At 42.0% G+C, this 19081-nt stretch overlaps 2 protein-coding genes across 7 annotated transcripts in view; one reads left to right on the top strand and one right to left on the bottom strand.

Annotated features, from left to right (window-relative positions):
• LOC121864198 (ubiquitin-conjugating enzyme E2 W-like) overlaps positions 1-9197 on the bottom strand; it is a 27824-nt gene extending 18627 nt beyond the window's left edge. For 2 of the 5 annotated variants that reach the window (XM_042363214.1, XM_042363232.1), the window contains exons 1-2: positions 9023-9197; positions 4301-4312 (exon numbers count right to left, since the gene is read on the bottom strand). In XM_042363214.1, the coding sequence (XP_042219148.1) occupies positions 4301-4312; positions 9023-9040 (30 nt within the window). In that variant the 5' untranslated portion in view covers positions 9041-9197. Of the gene's footprint in view, positions 1-4279; positions 4313-9022 lie in introns of all 5 variants that reach the window. The other 3 variants (XM_042363225.1, XM_042363241.1, XM_042363251.1) reach the window with 2 other exon arrangements.
• An 874-nt stretch (positions 9198-10071) lies between these two features.
• Positions 10072-16992, top strand: LOC121864185 (ubiquinone biosynthesis monooxygenase COQ6, mitochondrial-like). Of its 2 annotated transcripts, XM_042363194.1 has the most exons (11): positions 10072-10312; positions 10736-10926; positions 11210-11338; positions 11596-11700; positions 13219-13326; positions 13677-13739; positions 14952-15059; positions 15263-15468; positions 15564-15679; positions 15951-16117; positions 16824-16992. In XM_042363194.1, the coding sequence occupies exons 1-11, from the start codon at positions 10123-10125 to the stop codon at positions 16851-16853; spliced, it is 1413 nt and encodes a 470-aa protein (XP_042219128.1). In that variant the 5' UTR covers positions 10072-10122; the 3' UTR covers positions 16854-16992. The 2 variants fall into 2 exon arrangements, with proteins under 2 accessions (XP_042219128.1, XP_042219137.1); XM_042363203.1 differs by lacking the exon at positions 13677-13739.
• The last annotated feature ends 2089 nt before the right edge of the window (positions 16993-19081 follow it).

Genomic DNA, 19081 nt, shown 5'->3' with positions numbered 1-19081 from the left:
TGGCACATGCCGAGGGTGTGACACATGCCGAGGGTGTGACGCATAGCTAAGGGTGTGGCCCATGCTGAGGGTGAATAATGGCTGAGGGTGGCAGACAGCTGGTAAACATATAAGGTGTGTGGATAGCATGGGGGTGTGACACATAGCTAAGGGTGTGACACATAGCTAAGGGTGTGACACATAGCTAAGGGTGTGACACATGGGGGTGTGACACATAGCTAAGGGTGTGACACATAAAGGGAGGAGACATGTGGGTGTGTGACATATAGCTAAGGGTGTGACACATAGCTAGGGGTGGACACATAAGGTTAGGTAGTTAATGAGCAGACAGACACGTCTCACCTCACGTTCACCTCACGCTCACCCCACGTTCACCTCACGTTCACCTCACGTTCACCTCACGTTCACCCCACCTCATTCACCTCACGTTCACCTCACCACCTCACCCACCTCTCACCCCACGTTCACCCCACGTTCACCTCACGTTCACCTCACGTCTCTCACCAGTTCTGGAAGGAGGAGTCCACATTAGGCTGGGGAGACTGCTGACGCGGCCACGGCAGATGGGTCAAGAGGAAGGAAGGGAGGGAGGGGAGGGGAGGGAGGGAGGGAGGGAGGAGGGAGGAGGGAGGGAGGGAGGGGGAGGAGGAGGGAGGGGAGAGGGAAGGGAGGGAGGAGGAGGGAGGGAGAGAAGGGAGGAAGGAAGGAGGAGGAGGGAGGGAGGGAGGGGAGGGGAGGAGGGAGGGAGGAGGGGAGGGAGGGAAGGAAGGAGGAAGGAAGGGGAGGGGAGGAGGGAGGGAGGGAGGGAGGGGAGGGAGGGAGGGAGGGAGGGAGGGAGGGAGGGAGGGGAGGGAGGAGGGAGGGAGGGGAGGAGGGGAGAGAAGGAAGGAAGGAAGGGGAGGGAGAGGGGAGGGAGGGAGGAGGAGGGAGGGAGGGGAGGAGGGAGGAAGGAAGGAAGGGAGGAGGGGGGAGGGAGGGGAGGGAGGGAGGGAAGGAAGGAAGGGAGGAAGGAAGGAAGGAAGGAGGAGGGAGGGGAGGGAGGGAGGGGAGGGGAGGGAAGGAAGGAAGGAAGGAAGGGGAAGGAAGGAGGGAGGGGAGGGAGGAGGAGGGAAGGAAGGAAGGAAGGAAGGAAGGAGGAGGGAGGGGGGAAGGAAGGAAGGGAAGGAAGGAGGGAGGGGAGGAGGGAGGGAGGGAGGGAGGGAGGGAGGGAGGGGAGGGGAAGGAAGGAAGGAAGGAGGGGGGAGGGAGGAGGGAGGGAGGGAGGGAGGGGAGGGGAGGGGGAGGGAGGGAGGGAAGGAGGGAGGGAGGGAGGAGGGAGGGAGGGAGGGAAGGAAGAAGGAAGGAAGGAAGGAAGGAAGGAAGGAAGGAAGGAGGGAGGGAGGGAGGGAGGGAGGGGAGGAAGGAAGGAAGGAAGAGAGAAAGGAAGGAAGGAAGGAAGGAAGGAAGGGAGGGAAGGAAGGAAGGAGGGAGGGAGGGGAGGGAGGAGGAGGGAGGGAAGGAAGGAAGGAAGGAGGAAAGGAAGGAAGGAAGGAAGGAAGGAAGGAGGGGAGGGAGGGGAGAGGAGGGGAGGGAGGGAGGGGAGGAGGGAGGAGGGAGGAAGGAAGGAGGGGAGGAAGGGAGGGGAGGGGAGGGAGGAGGAGGAGGGAGGGAGGGAGGGGAGGGAGGGGAAGGAAGGAAGGAAGGGAAGGAAGGGGGAAGGAGGGAGGGAGGGAGGGAGGAGGGGAGGAGGGAGGGAGGGGAGGGAGGGAGAGGAGGGAGGAGGAGGAGGAGAGGAAGGAAGGAAGGAAGGAAGGTGACTCCTCTCACTTTATTCTCATTATAAAAAATTTAATAATCTCATCCACGTATCTAGTGTGTGCGTATGTAAGTGTGTACGTATATATGTGTAACGTATAAATATGTGTATGTATGTATGTATGTATGTATGTATTGTATGTATGTATGTATGTATCCAGACAGTAACAAACACAGTGACCATAATATCACATCACATCACAGCCAGCACAGCACAGCACATACTCAGCACAGCACAGCACATCTCAGCACAGCACTGCAATGCCAGCAGCTGGGTGAAGGCGTAGCAGCGTCTCATTAACATTCTAAGCTGCTACGTGAGCCAGCCCGGTGTGTGTGTGTGTGTGTGTGTGTGTGTATGTGTGTGTGTGTGTGTGTGTGTGGTGGTGGTGTCTCTCTGGTGTAGGTCTCTCTGCGACAAAACGGTTCCAGATTAAATTGTTCTTAGTTTAACTTCGTCCACAACTCCTGCGGATGTAGGAGAGAGAGAGAGAGACCCACTTTAATTAAGAAGTGAAATAATTGTGAGAACTTAATTAACTCTTACTTCAATGGGTTAGCACTAGGAAGAACGAAAAAAACCAGTGTTAAACAGAGGTGAACAGTGGTGAACAGTGCTTAAGTCAGTGAGAACAACTCAACAGCAACAGTTGTACCCAAGTTAACCTCACACAGTGAGGTCCCAGGTACCATGATAACGGCCCGTGAGAGACCCAAACAACCAGCGATGTGTTAATCCGTCTACTGATAGGAAGGCCTGGGACCACAGCTCACCTCATATAACACCATCTGTGAGGGAATTACTACACCACGTGAGCCCCGCGATAAACATATGTGAGGAATTACTACACCACGTGAGGCCCTCATACCACCATCTGTGAGGGAATTATTACACCACGTGAGGCCCCGATAACACCATCTGTGGAGGGAATTATTACACCACGTGAGGCCCCTTAACACCATCTGTGAGGGAATACTACACCAAGTGAGGCCCCTCATAACACCCAACTGTGAGGGAATTACTACACCACGTGAGGCCCCGTGATAACACCATCTGTGAGGGAATTACTACACCACGGAGGCCCTCATAACACCATCTGTGAGGAAATTGCTACACCACGAAGGCCCCGTGATAACACCATCTGTGAGGAATTACTTACACGTGAGGCCCCCGATAACACCATCTGTGAGGAATTACTACACCACGAGCCCCGTCATAATACCACATCTGTGAGGAATTACTACACCACGTGAGGCCCGCACAGACACCATCTGTGAGGAATTACTACACCACGTGAGGCCCCCATAACACCATCTGTGAGGAATTACTACACCACGTGAGGCCCCCATAACACCATCTGTGAGGGAATTACTACACCACGAGGCCCTCATAACACCATCTGTGAGGGAATTACTACACCACGTGAGGCCCCGCATAACACCATCTGTGAGGGAATTACTACACCACGTGAGGCCCCGCATAACACCATCTGTGAGGGAATTACTACACCACGAGGCCCCCCATAACACCATCTGTGAGGGAATTACACACCACGTGAGGCCCTCATAACACCATCTGTGAGAGAATTGCTACACCACGTGAGGCCCGCATAGCACCATCTGTGAGGAATTACTACACCACGTGAGGCCCCCCGCATAACACCATCTGTGAGGGAATTACTACACCACGTGAGGCCCTCATAACACCATCTGTGAGAGAATTACTACACCAAGTGAGGCCCCCATAACACCATCTGTAGGGAATTACTACACACGTGAGGCCCCGCATAGCACCATCTGTGAGGGAATTACTACACCACGTGAGGCCCCTCATAACACCATCTGTGAGGGAATTACTACACCACGTGAGGTCCCTCCCTAACACCATCTGTGAGGAAATTACTAAACCACGTGAGGCCCCTCCTAACACCATCTGGGAGGGAGTTACTACACTACGTGTTTGCTGTTCAACACCTACATTAATCTGTATGTTCACTGTATGTTCCTTTACCTTTCTCTAATGAAGGCTTTTGTTAAACCACCAATGTATGTAATAAGTCATTTATGTCCAATGTATATTTTCAGCCTTTGGGCTGCAGAACTTTTTCAATAAACCGTTAATTATTATTATTATTATTATTATTATTACATAAACGTGACGTCTACATCCAGAATACACACAAGTGCTTCATATACACACACAATACTACTACTTTACTGAGAGAGAGAGAGAGATTAGGTCAGGTCAGGTCAGTGTTAGGTCAGGTTAGGTCAGGCCACGGTCAGCAACAAGATATCAAACAGTAAATTGCAACAAAATCAACAGGGGGGGGGCGGGGGTAATGTGGCAGCAGTACACACACATGCATTTAGTTAAACCTCTATTTAACGAACTATAGAGATGAAAGTCCATTATATCGACGTTTTAAGAGAGAGAGAGAGAGTTCGTTATACAGAGGTCAGGAGGCAGGTAGCGGGTACTTACTAGCGAGGTTGTTTAACGTACCTTCATGAATACCTGTAGGAAAGACAATGACTAATGAATGATGCTAAACTAATAATAATGATAATAATGATAATAATAATAATAATAATAATAATAATAACAATAATAATAATAATAATAATAATAATAATAATAATAATAATAATAATAATAATAATAATAAAGTCATTTAAAACAAGTGTGGCTAATAAGCTAAAGTCTAATATATAAACAGACTAATAAAAGCTAAATAAAAGACTATTATTATTTAAGACTAGTAAGCTAAAGTCTAATATATAAACAGACTAATAAAGCTAAATAAAAGACTATTATTATTTAAGGCTAATAAGCTAAAGTCTAATAAACAGACTAATAAAAGCTAAAAATATTAACCACAGCTAAAATTAAAGCTCATACAGTGGGGTATGCTATAACGAACGTAATTGGTTCCAGAACCTCGTTCGTTATAGCATTCGTTCGTTATAGGATTAATCCGTTCCAGGCCCCCAAATACAACCGCCTAACACTGAAAAAATTCTGTGGAAAATGTAAAAAATACGGAACTTTATCTTACCTTAGTGTTATTCAGCATGCAGGTACCCCTAAACACTGGCACATCACTATCACTTCCACTGGGAGTCTTGGCTTTAAGGTCCTCAAACAATTGTTTAGCCTTCTCACAAATTATAGCTTCACTAATGTTACCACCTGCCATTTCTTTTTCCTTTATCCACACTAAGAGTAAATTTTCCATCTCTTCAATCACATTACACTTTGCTTTGCTAAGTCTAAAGATTCCCTTAGCCACTTGCACAGTTTTTAATTCCTCTTTATTCTTCAAAATCGTACATTAGTCGATTTAGTCATCCCATACATCACTAAGTTTCACAATGCTTCTTCCATTCTCACGTTTCTTTACAATTTCTTTCTTAGTTTCAAGGGTTATTAGCTTTCTCACTCGCTTTGGACGACTCATTGTTACAATTGTATACTTGTATAACAAAATAGTTATACAAATAACGCAAATTTCCACATCAAAAGACGAAATTTCAACAATAACAGTGGTGCACTGGCTACACAATGAGACAAAGATGGCGCCTGACGCTCTTGTTGTGGGTCGCGGTACAACAATATTCATGCGCCAGGCGAAATAGTCCCGTATTCATCCGCGTTCGTTGTAGGAGTTGCGTTCGTTATAGCATTCTCAATTTTATAGGTAAAACCGTTCGTTATAGGAATATTCGTAGTAGGATCCGTTCGTTATAGCATACCCCACTGTATTTATATACAAGATCAACAAAGGCAAAACACATGACTGTATTTATGTAATGAATAATTATAACAATGGTTACTAACAGCCAATTACAGTTAAACCTCTATTAACTATATTGAGAGGAAAGTTCTTTATATCGAGGGTTCGTTAGATGTAAAACCTCCATATATGAACTATACTGAGAGGAAAGTCCATTATATCGAGGGTCCGTTAGATGTAAAACCTCCATATAATGAACTATACTGAGAGGAAAGTCCATTATATCAAGGGTTCGTTAGATGTAAAACCTCCATATAATGAACTATACTGAGAGGAAAGTCCATTATATCAAGGGTTCGTTAGATGTAAAACCTCCATATAATGAACTATAATAGTAAGGTATTCCCTGACTTACGACCACCCGGACAAACGACCGCCTCAGTCGTATTAAATATTTTTCACATTATGTATTTACGAGTCCCGACGTCAGTGATCGCGCTGTGTACTGACAAAATTCTCGTTTGTAATTCACTTTAAAATATCTGGCAAGGTTAAAAGTGAGAGTTTTGTGGAGCTGAGAAGAAAAAGAGACGACCATTTTAGATTTTCTATGTGTACCGTTGGACAGCGTGTGTACGTATTCCTCCGCCATACGCTCCAGCTCGCCTCGGTCTCACACGAGCTGGCGAGTGTATTGTGTGATCTAACAATACCTAAGCGACCAGTTACTAAAACTCCCATCGATGTTGCTAAGAGATCACGCGCGGCAGTTACGTTGGACGCAAAATTGGATATCGTAAAATGACACGAACAAGGAGAAGGAACGCCGGTGATTGGACGCGTGTATGGCTTGGCTCTCTACGGTGCATTCTATAGTTAAAAGATCGAGGAGATGGCCGGGTCTGTAGCACCACCGACGGCTAAGAAGACGACGAGGTTCACCGACGCCTACGTTATAAAACTTACCACACACACGTACGCACATAAACACTCACACATGTAAGGTACCTCTGTTTACTGTACATGTAAACATATACTCCTAATAAACTCAAAGTGTTTATTATTAATGTTTATTATGACTTTATTTATTGTTCTAAATATATCGAGTAAAATAAGTGTTAAAATCTGACGGCCGGGACCGCCTATATCGCCCCTATTTACATTATTTCTTCCGGGAGAAATTGATCCGCTATTTGCAATTTTGATATTCGCAACGAGCTTCGTGCCGTAACCTTTGCGATAAGTGAGGAGCCTGTACTGTACATCTGGCAACAGAGTGCGGATTCTTATTTCCGATTTGGAATATTTTATCCATCCACAAACACCTCCATAACCTGCCCGGATATCTCGTGTTGCTCATTTGAGATTTAATTATCCACCGGTCGAGAACCTAACCTAACCCAACCTAACCCAACCCAACCCAACCCAACCCAACCTAACCTAACCCAACCTAACCTAACCCACACATTACTTAAACCCAAACATGACATCCATTAAGCGAGCACAGACCATTATTTACCCTAACAAAGGCATCGAAAAACACAAAACACATAAATTGAAATTCCTCCGCCATTTTATAGGTTAACAGAAGACACGGACAAATTATCGACAAATAAAGAATGTTTTAAAGTCACTCGTTACCAGAAGACGACGTCGTTAAGCATTACCGCTAATAAACCACGATGGCAATTATAATCTTCATTCCATTGGGGTATTATTGTAAGGATGCTCGTTACCATAAGTCGACGTCGTTAACCATTATAATGAATAGACACGACGGCAATTATAGGCTTCATCTCATTGGGGTATTAACCTAGAGTCGTTCGTTGGCATAAGACGACATCGTTAAGCATTACAGCATAAAAACAACAATAACACCACGAGTCTCTTTTATAGCGACCGACGTTATCAAATAATACAGCGTAAATAACCCCCAAGGCATATAAGTCACCTTAGCCCAGGGGTCCATGGATGGGCTTGAGGGGGTCCGTGAAGGTCAGATAAAAATATAACCTTTATCTTCAAACCAAACAACAACATTCACCTTCACATTGAAATGAACTTTTGAGCAGAATTAAAGTTTTGTTATGTTTAATTTGCACAAGATGATTGGATTTCATTTTTTGTATGGAGTGGCCATTAATTTTGGCATAAAAAAAGTGTGAAACCTAATTCTTTGTTAAGATTGTATGAGGCAAAGAATTTTCAATAAAATAAAGTACTGTATATTCATTGCATGTAGAATTGTGTTTATGTGCATTTTTCAAGGGAGGGGGTCCATAGCTTTCACCAGCTTCCCAAAGGGGTCTGTGACTCAAAAAAAGTTATGAACCACTGCCTTAGAGTAACCAGGGGCATCAAACTCATGATCCTCAGGCTAAATGTGGCCCTTGGGATGGTCAGGTGTGGCCCTTGGGATGGTCAGGTGTGGCCCTTGGGATGGTCAGGTGTGGCCCTTGGGATGGTCAGGTGTGGCCCTTGGGATGGTCAGGTGTGGCCCTTGGGGATGGTCAGGTGTGGCCCTTGGGATGGTCAGGTGTGCCCGCGGTAAAATTTATCAGCCCGTGAAATTATGATAGAAATATATTTGAAGGAAAAAACTGCAGATATGAATGAGTCAGTAAATTTAGAAATGATCCTTACACCATTGAGGCAATAAATTATTTCATATTGTTAATGCTGGTAATAACATGATTGTAAAAGGGAAATGATTATAAATGATGCATATAAAGCTCCTCCTCGACTTACGACCACCCGGACATACGACCGCCTCAGTCGTACCAAGATTTTGTCAAATTACGTATTTTCGAGTCCCGACGTCAATGATCGCGCTGTGTACTGACAAAATTCTCGTTTATAATTCACTTTAAAATATCTGGCAAGGTTAAAAGTGAGTTTTGTGGAACTGAGAAGAAAAAGAGAACCATTTTAGATTTTTTATGTATTATTTAAGAATTTTTGACTAACGGCCAGATATTTTAAAGTGAATTACAGATAAAAATTTTGTCAGTACACGGCGCGATCACTGACGTCGGGACTCGAAAATACGTAATTTGACAAAACCTTAACCTAACCTAACCTTAACCTAACCTAACCTAACCTAACCTAACCTAACCTAACCTAACCTAACCTAACCTAACCTAAACCTAAACCTAACCAATTTTAATTCTGTAAAATACTAAAATAACCACAAAAATATAATCAATCATTCAACCAACATGTAAACAACGACATATTGTTTACTTGTTTATAAATAGAGAAAAACAATAAAAAAAAATAATAAATATATTACCTTATATCACGAGTCTCATTTAACCAATTTTAAATCTGTAAAAACTGAAATAACCACAAAAATATACTCTATCAATCAACCAACATGTAAACAACGACATATTGTTTACTTGTTTATAATAGAGAAAAAACATAAAACATCAAGGTTAAATAAATCTCCATCAGGTGGGAAGACAAGACAATAAACCTTATTTATTTACCTCTGCTGTGTTTGGCATGGTTGCTATCCTCACCAGTCTCTCCTTAATATCCTCACGGTGATTTACTACCTCTGTTAGATACGTCAATCACGGTAAATAACCTTAAAATAGAGGTAATTTCTTTGTTAATTATAAGGATGTAATTTTTTTCCCTCTTTGGTAGTTTTGTTTACATTGTTGGCATGATGGTCGATGTTATTTATCACCACGAACACGATTTTAAAATAAGTTTACCCAAAAAAAACTTTTATATAATTATTAAATTCAACTTAAACTATTAAATTATATATATTATTATTTATTATATTTAAATTTTGTTAATATATATGATTTTTAGTTTAATATATATGGTTTTATATATTGTTCGGGGTAATTATTAACATTGTTTTTATTATACACGCCCAGCTGGTGTTGCTACAAAAGCCTAAAACATTATTATTATTATTATTATTATTATTAAATCATTAGTTTATTGTAATTATTAATAAATCTTGAATTAAATCTTTATATATTTATTCTTTATTGGTTTTTATTTAATAATTTACCCCATAGAAATATTTTAATTGGTTTATTTATATAGATTATTTATCACCACAAACGACTATTATTATTGTTAAGATTTTTTTATTTAATTGTTTTTATTTAATTGTTTTTTATATATAATTTATTCTAATTAGTTATTTATATGTATTTAATATTGCGATTCGATAAGATAAAATTTACGACTTTTATGATAATTAATTTACAAATATTATTAATAGTTATATAATTTATTATATATGATAGATTATATATAATATTTCCTTAACAAAATATAACTAAGATAATTATTTATTTATTTATTTATAAATGAATCGCAATATTGGTGTCTTTATTTACGTATCATATAAAAAACATTAATTAATCAAAATCATTAAATTATTAGTTAATTTTACTTTTATTTTAAGATATTTATATATATTATTATATTTTTTATTAGTTTTAAGTTTATTTTAAAGATTATTAATGATATTTTAACCTTTATAATAATAAGATAAAAGTTAATTATTTCCAGGTTACACAAGTCTCAGATGTAAACAAAGCCTCTGACCACCTCTACCATGTACCTGTCTTCACGTCTCTCCCCGCTACTGAGGGCTTCCCGGCACCTGGTGAGGCGGGAGGAGCTGAGAGGGAGGTGCATCACGTGTAAGGAGGAGGAGAAGAGGGAGAAGAGAGGAGAGGTGGAGCACTATGATGTGGTCGTCTCTGGGGGAGGGATGGTCGGCTTGGCTATGGCTTCCTCATTAGGTGAATTTAATGATGTTTATTGACTTATTATGATAGATAGATAGATAGATAGATAGATAGATACAGTAGATAGATAGATAGATAGTTGTGTCATATTCATTATTATTATTATTATTATTATTATTATTATTATTATTATTATTGTTAGTTATTATTATTATTATTATTATTATTATTATTATTATTATTTTATTATTATTATTATTATTATTATTATTTTATTATTATTATTATTATTATTATTATTATTTTATTATTATTATTTTTATTATTATTATTATTATTATTATTATTATTATTATTATTATTATTATTATTATTTTATTATTATTATTATTATCATTATTATCATTATTACTATTATTATTATTATTATTATTATTATTATCATCATCATTATTATTAACACCGTCAATATTTCAGGCCAGAATAAGACATTGAGCGACAGACGGATCCTGCTCTTGGAAGGAACCCCAAACAAACCCTGGAAGCTACCGGAAGAATTCACTAACCGCGTGTGTGCTCTGAGCGGCCACACACAGAAACTCTTCCGCAAGTTGGGGATTTGGGGTCACATCGAGGGCATCCGAGCTCAGGCTGTTAGACGGATGCAGGTATGGGGGTGGGTCAGTTGTTTGGGGGTTGGATAGAATTCCTTAAATAGAACCTCATTGGACAGAATTCACTTGGATAGAATTCACTTGGACAGAATTCACTTGGACAGAATTCTCTTGGACAGAACCTCATTTGACAGAATTGGGAGTCGTATATGTTCATTGTTTTCACTCTTACAGGTGTGTGGAGTAGCTTACAGTACCCACTCTTACAGGTGTGGAGTAGCCTATAATACCCGCTCGTACAGGTGTGTGAAGTTATTTACAGTACCCACTCTTACAGGTGTGGGAGGCGTGTTCCGAGGCGATGATTACATTCGACGAGCACGACCAATCAGAAGTCCTCGCTCACATAGTCGAGAATGACGTCATCCTCCACGCCCTGAAGGAGCAAGTGCCAGCGCATGTGGAGGTGAAGAGGGTGGAGTGGGAGTGAGTGGTTGAGTGGGAGTGGGTGGTGTGGGAGTGAGTGGTTGAGTGGGAGTGGGTTGAGTGGGAGTGGGTGGAGTGGTTGATGATGCCTTACTAGGTCAATAAGTAACCAACTTAACTTAACCTAACCCTAATCTAACCTAACCTAACCCCAACCTAACCTAACCCAAACTAAACTAATCTAATCTAAGCTAACAACAATATCCAAAAATTCTAAAATTAATATTATCCCAACAGGTGGAGTACAACACAAAGGTCAAATGTTACGACCTACCGTCCGACCTTTCCTCTAGAGTGACCGTCTGTCTCCACGACGGCAGAAAAGTCTCCGCGGATCTCCTGGTATGGTACTCTAGGGGCCAGGGTTAGTTTGTTTACCCCGACGTGTTTTGGGGGGTGGATTAATGTTGGGATACTCAGGTCTAGGGGTGTGTCTATGGTCTTGGAAATGTTGAAATTCCCGCTGAAATTCCCGTTAAAATTCCTGTTGAAATTCCCATTAAAATTCCTGTTAAAATTCCCGCAAAAATCCCTGCTTAAATTCTTACTAAAATTCCCACTAAAATTCCTGCTGAAATTCCCGTTAAAATTCCAGCTAAAATTCCCGCTAAAATTCCTGTTAAATCCCTGCTTAAATTCCTCTTTAAATTCTCGTTAAAATTCCAGCTAAAATTCCTATTTTCTTCAGCTCAGAGGTGACCCCATACACAAGGGGTCAATATAAATGCAAATTAAGTAGTCTTCTGATAAAGTATATGAAAGAATTAATACAATTAACTAGAAAATAATTCCCTCTTAATCTAATTCCAGAGTCTATACAATCATAGATAAGCTATACTGTATACAGCTCCTCCACGACTTACGTCCACCCGCACTTACGACCGCTTTAGTCGTACCAAAATGTAGTCAAATTACGTATTTTCGAGTCCCGACGTCAGTGATCGCGCTGTGTACTGACAAAATTCTCGTTTGTATTTCACTTTAAAATATCTGGCAAGGTTAAAAGTGAGAGTTTTGTGGAGCTGAGAAGAAAAAGAGACAACCATTTTAGATTTTTTTATGTATTATTTAAGAATTTTTGACTTATAACCTGGATTTGGGTCCCTAACCCCGTCGTAAGTCGGGGAGGAACTGTAATTTAATTCCTGAACTCAAGTGTTTCAAAATGGTCGGTTTAACTTATAAATATTTCAGTGATATATTTCATCTAGTTTAGTTGTGGTATTTGTTTCATATTTTTCAATTGTTTCATCAATAACATCCAAACACTGAATTGATCTATTTCATATCAAATTAACCTAACCTAAATTGTCTTAAACTAACCTTACCATGCTAAACCTAATCTAACAAAACCTAACGTAACCTAACCTAATCTAACAAAACCTAACGTAACCTAACCTAATCTAACAGAACCTAACGTAACCTAATCTAACAAAACCTAACCTAACCAAACCAGATAAATGGATTTCTTATTGTTGTTCGAGACGTCACCTCGGCATTCTGATTGACCCCCATATGTTCTGATTGACCCCATGATCTGATTGGCCCCCTTATTGTTTGTTCTGATTGAGCCCCATATTTCTATTGGCCCCATGTTACCTCTGATTGACCCCACATGTTCTGATTGACCCCCATATGTTCTGATTGACCCCCACATGTTCTGATTGACCTCCACGTGTTCTGATTGACCCCATGTTATCTGATTGACCCCCATGTTATCTGATTGACCTCCATGTGTTCTGATTGACCCCCATGTTATCTGATTGACCCCCATATGTTCTGATTGACCTCCACGTGTTCTGATTGGCCCCCATGTTTTCTGATTGACCCCCACATGTTCTGATTGGCTTTTTCTCACAGATAGGAGCCGATGGTGCCAAATCTCTAGTAAGACAGACCATGGGCTCTCAATACCTGGGCTGGGAGTACGACCAAATGGGAATTGTGGCAACGTTGCAATTGTCAGAGGTAAGGCAATGTTGCAAGGTTGTTACTCTGTTTTGGGTTAGGTTAGGAGTGGGTTAGGTTAGGGGTGGGTTAGGTTGGGGGTGGGTTAGGTTAGGGGTGGGTTAGGTTAGGGGTGGGTTAGGTTAGGGGTAGGTTAGGTTAGGGGTAGGTTAGGTTAAGTTTAGGTTAGGTTAGAGTCTAATATGACTTATTGTACTATATGAAATATTTTTTATAAATATTACAATCTTACTGAATAAAGGTCTATCAATCTATCTAACTATTCTATCTATCTATCTATCCATCTATCTATCCATCTATCCCCAGTCTCTATTTAAGTAACGATGGTCTCTTCTCTCCCCCCCCCCCAGGCAGTAGACAACACAGTAGCCTGGCAGAGATTCCTCCCCACTGGCCCCGTCGCTCTGCTGCCAGTAAGTGTTGTTGACCTCTGCCCCGAGCTCTCTAAGGCTGGGATTCAGCTTGGGGTCTGAGCTTGGTGTTTGAGTTTGGGGTGTCAGTTTGGTGATTGGGGTCTGAGTTTGGTGTTTGGGGTCTGAGTTTGGGGTCTGGACTCTCTTCGATTACGAGCCAGAATTCGAACACTGAAATTCCAGCCAATCGCATTTTATTTACATTATTATGACAGCCAATTATGTTTCAGTTACATTATTATGGCAGCCAATCGTGTTTCAGGCACACCAATATGACAGCCAATCAAACAGCATTCAGCATTGATTCATTTACGGTATGTCGAAAATATCGAAAGAATATAGTTTCCGTAAATCAAAACACAGAAAGAATTTATAGTTTCCGTAAATCAAAACACAGAAAAAATATAGTTTCCGTAAATCAAAACACAGAAAGAATATAGTTTCCGTAAATCAAAACAGAGAAAAAATATAGTTTCCGTAAATCAAAACACAGAAAGAATATAGTTCCGTAAATCAAAACGCCAAAAGAATTAATAGTTTCCGCAAATCAAAACACACAAAGAAGCATCAATGTTGTTTACAATTTACCCGCTTGACTTACATGGAGCCAAAACATGAAAGCGTTTTAAACACATCACCGTAAATCATTGACTAACCAGAATCTGTAAATTATACGTTGTGAAGAATCTCAAAGGTGATGACTGGGCGAGGTCAACCATAGCCAATAGGTTTGTCAAGTAGATGGAAAATATAAAGGAAATCACCCTTACTGAACCTATATCATTGTCTAAATTGTGAGTTATTATACAAATTAATAAGATTCTACCTGTAAAATTTCTCCATTTGACAATTATCGCCTGAAAACTCTGTCAAAATTCATGTTGGTTCCTATCCTGAATGGTGTATTGACCGCTAATCCCTCCAACAGGCTGGATTAATGCCAGGATCGACTAATCCCTCCAACAGGCTGGATTAATGCCAGGATCGACTAATCCCGGATCCGATTCTGAATACTGACAATCTTGGCTCGCTCCTTGGTTTAAACCTTCATGCCGGCTCAAACCAGCGCTTCTGAATTGGCCTTGACGCTCACTCTCTGGGGGTGTGTGTACCTTAGGGGTGGGGGGGCTCCACTTTTGGGTGTGCCTTGGGAGGGGGAGGAGGGGGGACTGTTGGTATGAGATTGTTATAATTATGTCTCTCTCTCAACAGCTATCAAACGACCGTAGTTCCCTCGTTTGGTCGACCACGAAGGAACAAGCTCAGAAACTACACCAGCTTACAGACGAGGAGTTTACTGACGCACTTAATAGGGCAATTGTGAGTATTAGAGTGTAATTGGTTCACCTGATTAACCCTATTTCACCTGTTATCCCAACTTAAATCAGATTAAGCCCTTAACTTAACCCCAACACTTAATCAAAACCTTAACCCAACTAATTATCACTACTCTAATCTAACAGTAACCTAACCCAACCAAACACTAACCAAAACCTAACCAAACATCCACATCGCCCTGACAGTGGGATGAAAGCAGCAGTAATGAGATCATCCGGACGGTTCACGAGCGATGGATGACCCTCCTGGAGACCATCGCCCCTCGTAGCGGTGCCGCCGTCCGCCAGTTACCGCCCAGTGTGTGTGCCATAGTCCCCGGCACCAGAGGATCCTTCCCCTTGGGGTTGGGTCATGCTGTTCACTACGTCGCCCCCAGGGTCGCTCTTATAGGGTAAGTGAGAGAGAGAGAGAGAGAGAGAGAGAGAGACACAGTGTAGGTCACAAGTTTAACCCCAAACACACTCCTACACCTCACCTCTCACACAGGGACGCAGCTCACCGCATACACCCACTGGCTGGTCAGGGCGTCAACCTGGGCTTCGGTGACGTAGCGACTCTCACCGACACCCTACAGAATGCCGTCCTCATCGGCGCCGACATCGGTAAGGGTTGACTCACGACTGAGGTGGCCGTAAGTCAGGGAGGAGCTGTAATTGATTTGTTTCTTAATTGTCTGTATTTTCATCTTTTTTAATGTAATTTATCTTCTATTGTATTTTACTGTAGCAGATTTGTTTTGGTTTTCTTTTAAAGTCTTTATGATTCCACAATTATTTTGCCTCTTAGTTTTTACAATTCCAGTATTATTTATCTTCCAATTCCAATATTATTTACCTTTTCGAAGTCTTCACAATTCCAACGTTCTGCCAACAGGTGACGAGCAAATCCTTCACCAGTACGAGAGTGAACGTCAGAGACACAACGTGGCGACTTTGGCGACCATCGACGGCCTCTATCGCCTCTACAACAGTACCGCTCCTCCTCTAGTCCTCTTGAGATCCCTGGGGTTGTCTGCTGTAAACATCATGGCGCCTCTTAAGGTCAGATATTTGGAGGTGTTTTCTCTCTATCTCTCACTATCTCTCATTCTCTCACTCTCTCTTTCTCTAATAGGTCTCAAATCACCTCCATTGCTCAATCACAGGTCACCCTCACAGATCAGAGGTCACAGGGTCACCCCCATACTAAACAATGTCTACAGATCCATTATATCACAGCCTAAGTCTTTATATACATCTAAATTAACTTAATTGATGATAACACAAGAAATAAAATAACAAAATACAATAAATACAATTACAAAATAAATCAGGTAAATAAAATATACTGGAAATTACAAGTTTTACCTCATTCCTGACCTGACCTGACCTAACCTAACACTGACCTGACACTGACCTGACACTAACCTAACCTGACCTGACACTAACCTAACCTGACCTAACACTGACCTGACACTAACCTGACACTAACCTAACCTAATCTAACACTAACCTAACACTAACCTAACACTAACCTAACACTGACCTGACACTAACCTGACACTCAACTAACCTGACCTAACACCACCTAACACTGACCACCGACACAACCAACCTGACCAACCAACACAACCACAAACCAAACCAACACACCACCACCACACAACCACACAACCAACCACCAACACACCACCACAATCCTAACACTAACCTAACCTGTGGACCTTCTATACAATAATACAATTTCATACAATATTTATTTTTACAGAGACAACTAATGGCTCACGCTGAGGGCTAACAACCTCCGAGAGCTAACGACCTCTGAGGGCTAACGACTCATATCCACAATGGTGACCTCTTAATTAAAGGTTGTATTATGTTGTATTGTTATGTACTCCTTGTATTATTTGTCTATGTAAATATAGTCTTGAAATTTGCCTTAATGTTTTATTGACAATTTTAGCTTTGTTAGGCTTATACGTTGGTTAGTGGAGGTAATTGCTAGCCTTGGTTAGGTTAGGTTTGAGTTTAGGTTTGGTTAGCCTTGGTTAGGTTAGGTTTGGATTATCTTGTGGAGTCTCTCTCTATCTGACCCCATACATAGATCCACTACAAATATATGAATTATTAATGGTCTTTGTTAAAAAATAAATAACAATAATAAGTCAAATAAGACGTCGTAAAAATAGAATAAATTTTACTGAAGGAAACATAAGAGAGACGACTGCTGAGGGAAGGAGAGGGTGACAAGGAGCGTTGTTTTGGACCCACGACCCAGTTCACCCCACACCCTCCACCTCTGACCCAGTTCATCCCAACCCCCACCTCTGACCCAGTTCATCCCACACCCTCCACCTCTGACCCAGTTCACCCCACACCCCCACCTCTGACCCAGTTCACCCACACCCCACCCACCCACCCCACCCCACACCACCCCAACCCCACCACACACCCCCCACCCAATCCCAACCCCACCTCTGACCCAGTCCATCCCACACCTCCACCTCTGACCCAGTTCATCCCACACCCTCCACCTCTGACCCAGTTCACCCCACACCCCCACCTCACACACCCCAACCCCACCCACCAGCCCCACCCCCTTCAGTACCATGGGATCACTATCCACCTGGGCAACTCCACACTCAACGTGCTTCCACCTGGGCAACTCTACACTCAACGGCTAAACGCCTTATGCTCCTCGACTTAGTTTCTGAGTACACAGATCTCCCAGACTTTTACACACTGAGCCCACTGTCCTGATGGGTGACCTGAAATACTAGACACAAGAAATTAGGTGACTAACTTCTAACACTAATGGTAGGAGACTTATCTCTTCTACTTCAGCATATGAAGATGTTCAAATTATAGGTACAATGAACCAACACACATCTATGGCGGGGTCTAGACAAAATGTATTGGCTTTAATCTATCATACATAACTCATAGCTTCTTTCCTGATGTTGTCACCGATCTTATGTCTGACCACAGCCCAATCCAAGCTAGTATACATGTAGCCAATGACACCCCCACTGGTGGTAAACTCAACAGACGTAGAATCACAGTCAAGCAAGAACATGAAAGCCAGTTCATAGACTTCATCCATGACTGGTATGAAGGACTACAAGCTTCCGACAATTACCAAAGTCGCGACGATCTGATAGGATAGGACTTATGCATACTCTACCAACAATGATTCCACCAAAAAAAGGAGAAAACGGTCAGCATAATGGGAACAGGCAACAGCAGTGTTATAGAGGAATGACCCTGGAGCTGAAAAAACTCAGGGCTAGAGTCAGGAGGGTGGGTAAGGGTTACAGACAATTTAGGAACACCCCAAATGTTACAATTGTATCAAGCTTCCCTTGTTGCTGTCAGGAACGTAAAACGAACCTTCAGACAAAATGCATGGGAGATATAAGTCACAGTCTGAACCAACACACATCCCTCAGCAAAGCCTGGAAAGACATAAACATAATCAGATGTAAAAACAGAAGACACTGCCCCATCCAAACCCCTCTGCAGTGTAAAGTCGAATGAGCTAATAACAAGTGGGCCTATAAAGTCGAGCTATGACATGTTACCAGCTAGGACTCGGGAACTCCTTGATGCGAAGTCTGTAGAGAGAAGTAATCTTATTAACTTTATGCTGGGCAAACAGCACTATGAGTGATGTTCCATATACTGACTGGGAGCTTGATCGCCGCCCCGCCAGGGTAGGCTCCATTCCCTGAGAGGATGGAGTCACCTTCAACATCGTGCCAGACTACTACAGGTGCCAGGCAATCCATTGTTGGTATTGTATTATGATCTATGCCGAGGTCAACTACCCACATCATGGACCAGCAGTATTGTACTAATACCGAAACCAGGACAGCCTGATGCCTGGGTCCCATATCACCAACTGTTGCCTGTAAACCTTTGAGAGGATGCCTGGCAGACTCTAGATAGAACTGAGAACACATGTCTCCTAACATAAAATGGTCTCACCCATGGTAAAGGTGTACATAATTGCATCACCACATTCCC

This window comes from Homarus americanus, unplaced genomic scaffold (genome assembly GCF_018991925.1).
Source record: "Homarus americanus isolate GMGI-L3 unplaced genomic scaffold, GMGI_Hamer_2.0 scaffold57477, whole genome shotgun sequence".
Taxonomy (NCBI): domain Eukaryota; kingdom Metazoa; phylum Arthropoda; class Malacostraca; order Decapoda; family Nephropidae; genus Homarus; species Homarus americanus.
This window is presented reverse-complemented; position numbering and strand designations above follow the sequence as displayed.

Excerpts from the sequence above, each read along its gene's own strand:
- LOC121864185 (XM_042363194.1), top strand. The coding sequence starts at position 10,123 with ATGTACCTGTCTTCACGTCTCTCCCCGCTACTGAGGGCTTCCCGGCAC. Across the intron at positions 13,327-13,676 it reads CAACGTTGCAATTGTCAGAG|GCAGTAGACAACACAGTAGC; the intron begins GTAAGGCAATGT and ends CCCCCCCCCCAG. Across the intron at positions 15,060-15,262 it reads ACGCACTTAATAGGGCAATT|TGGGATGAAAGCAGCAGTAA; the intron begins GTGAGTATTAGA and ends TCGCCCTGACAG.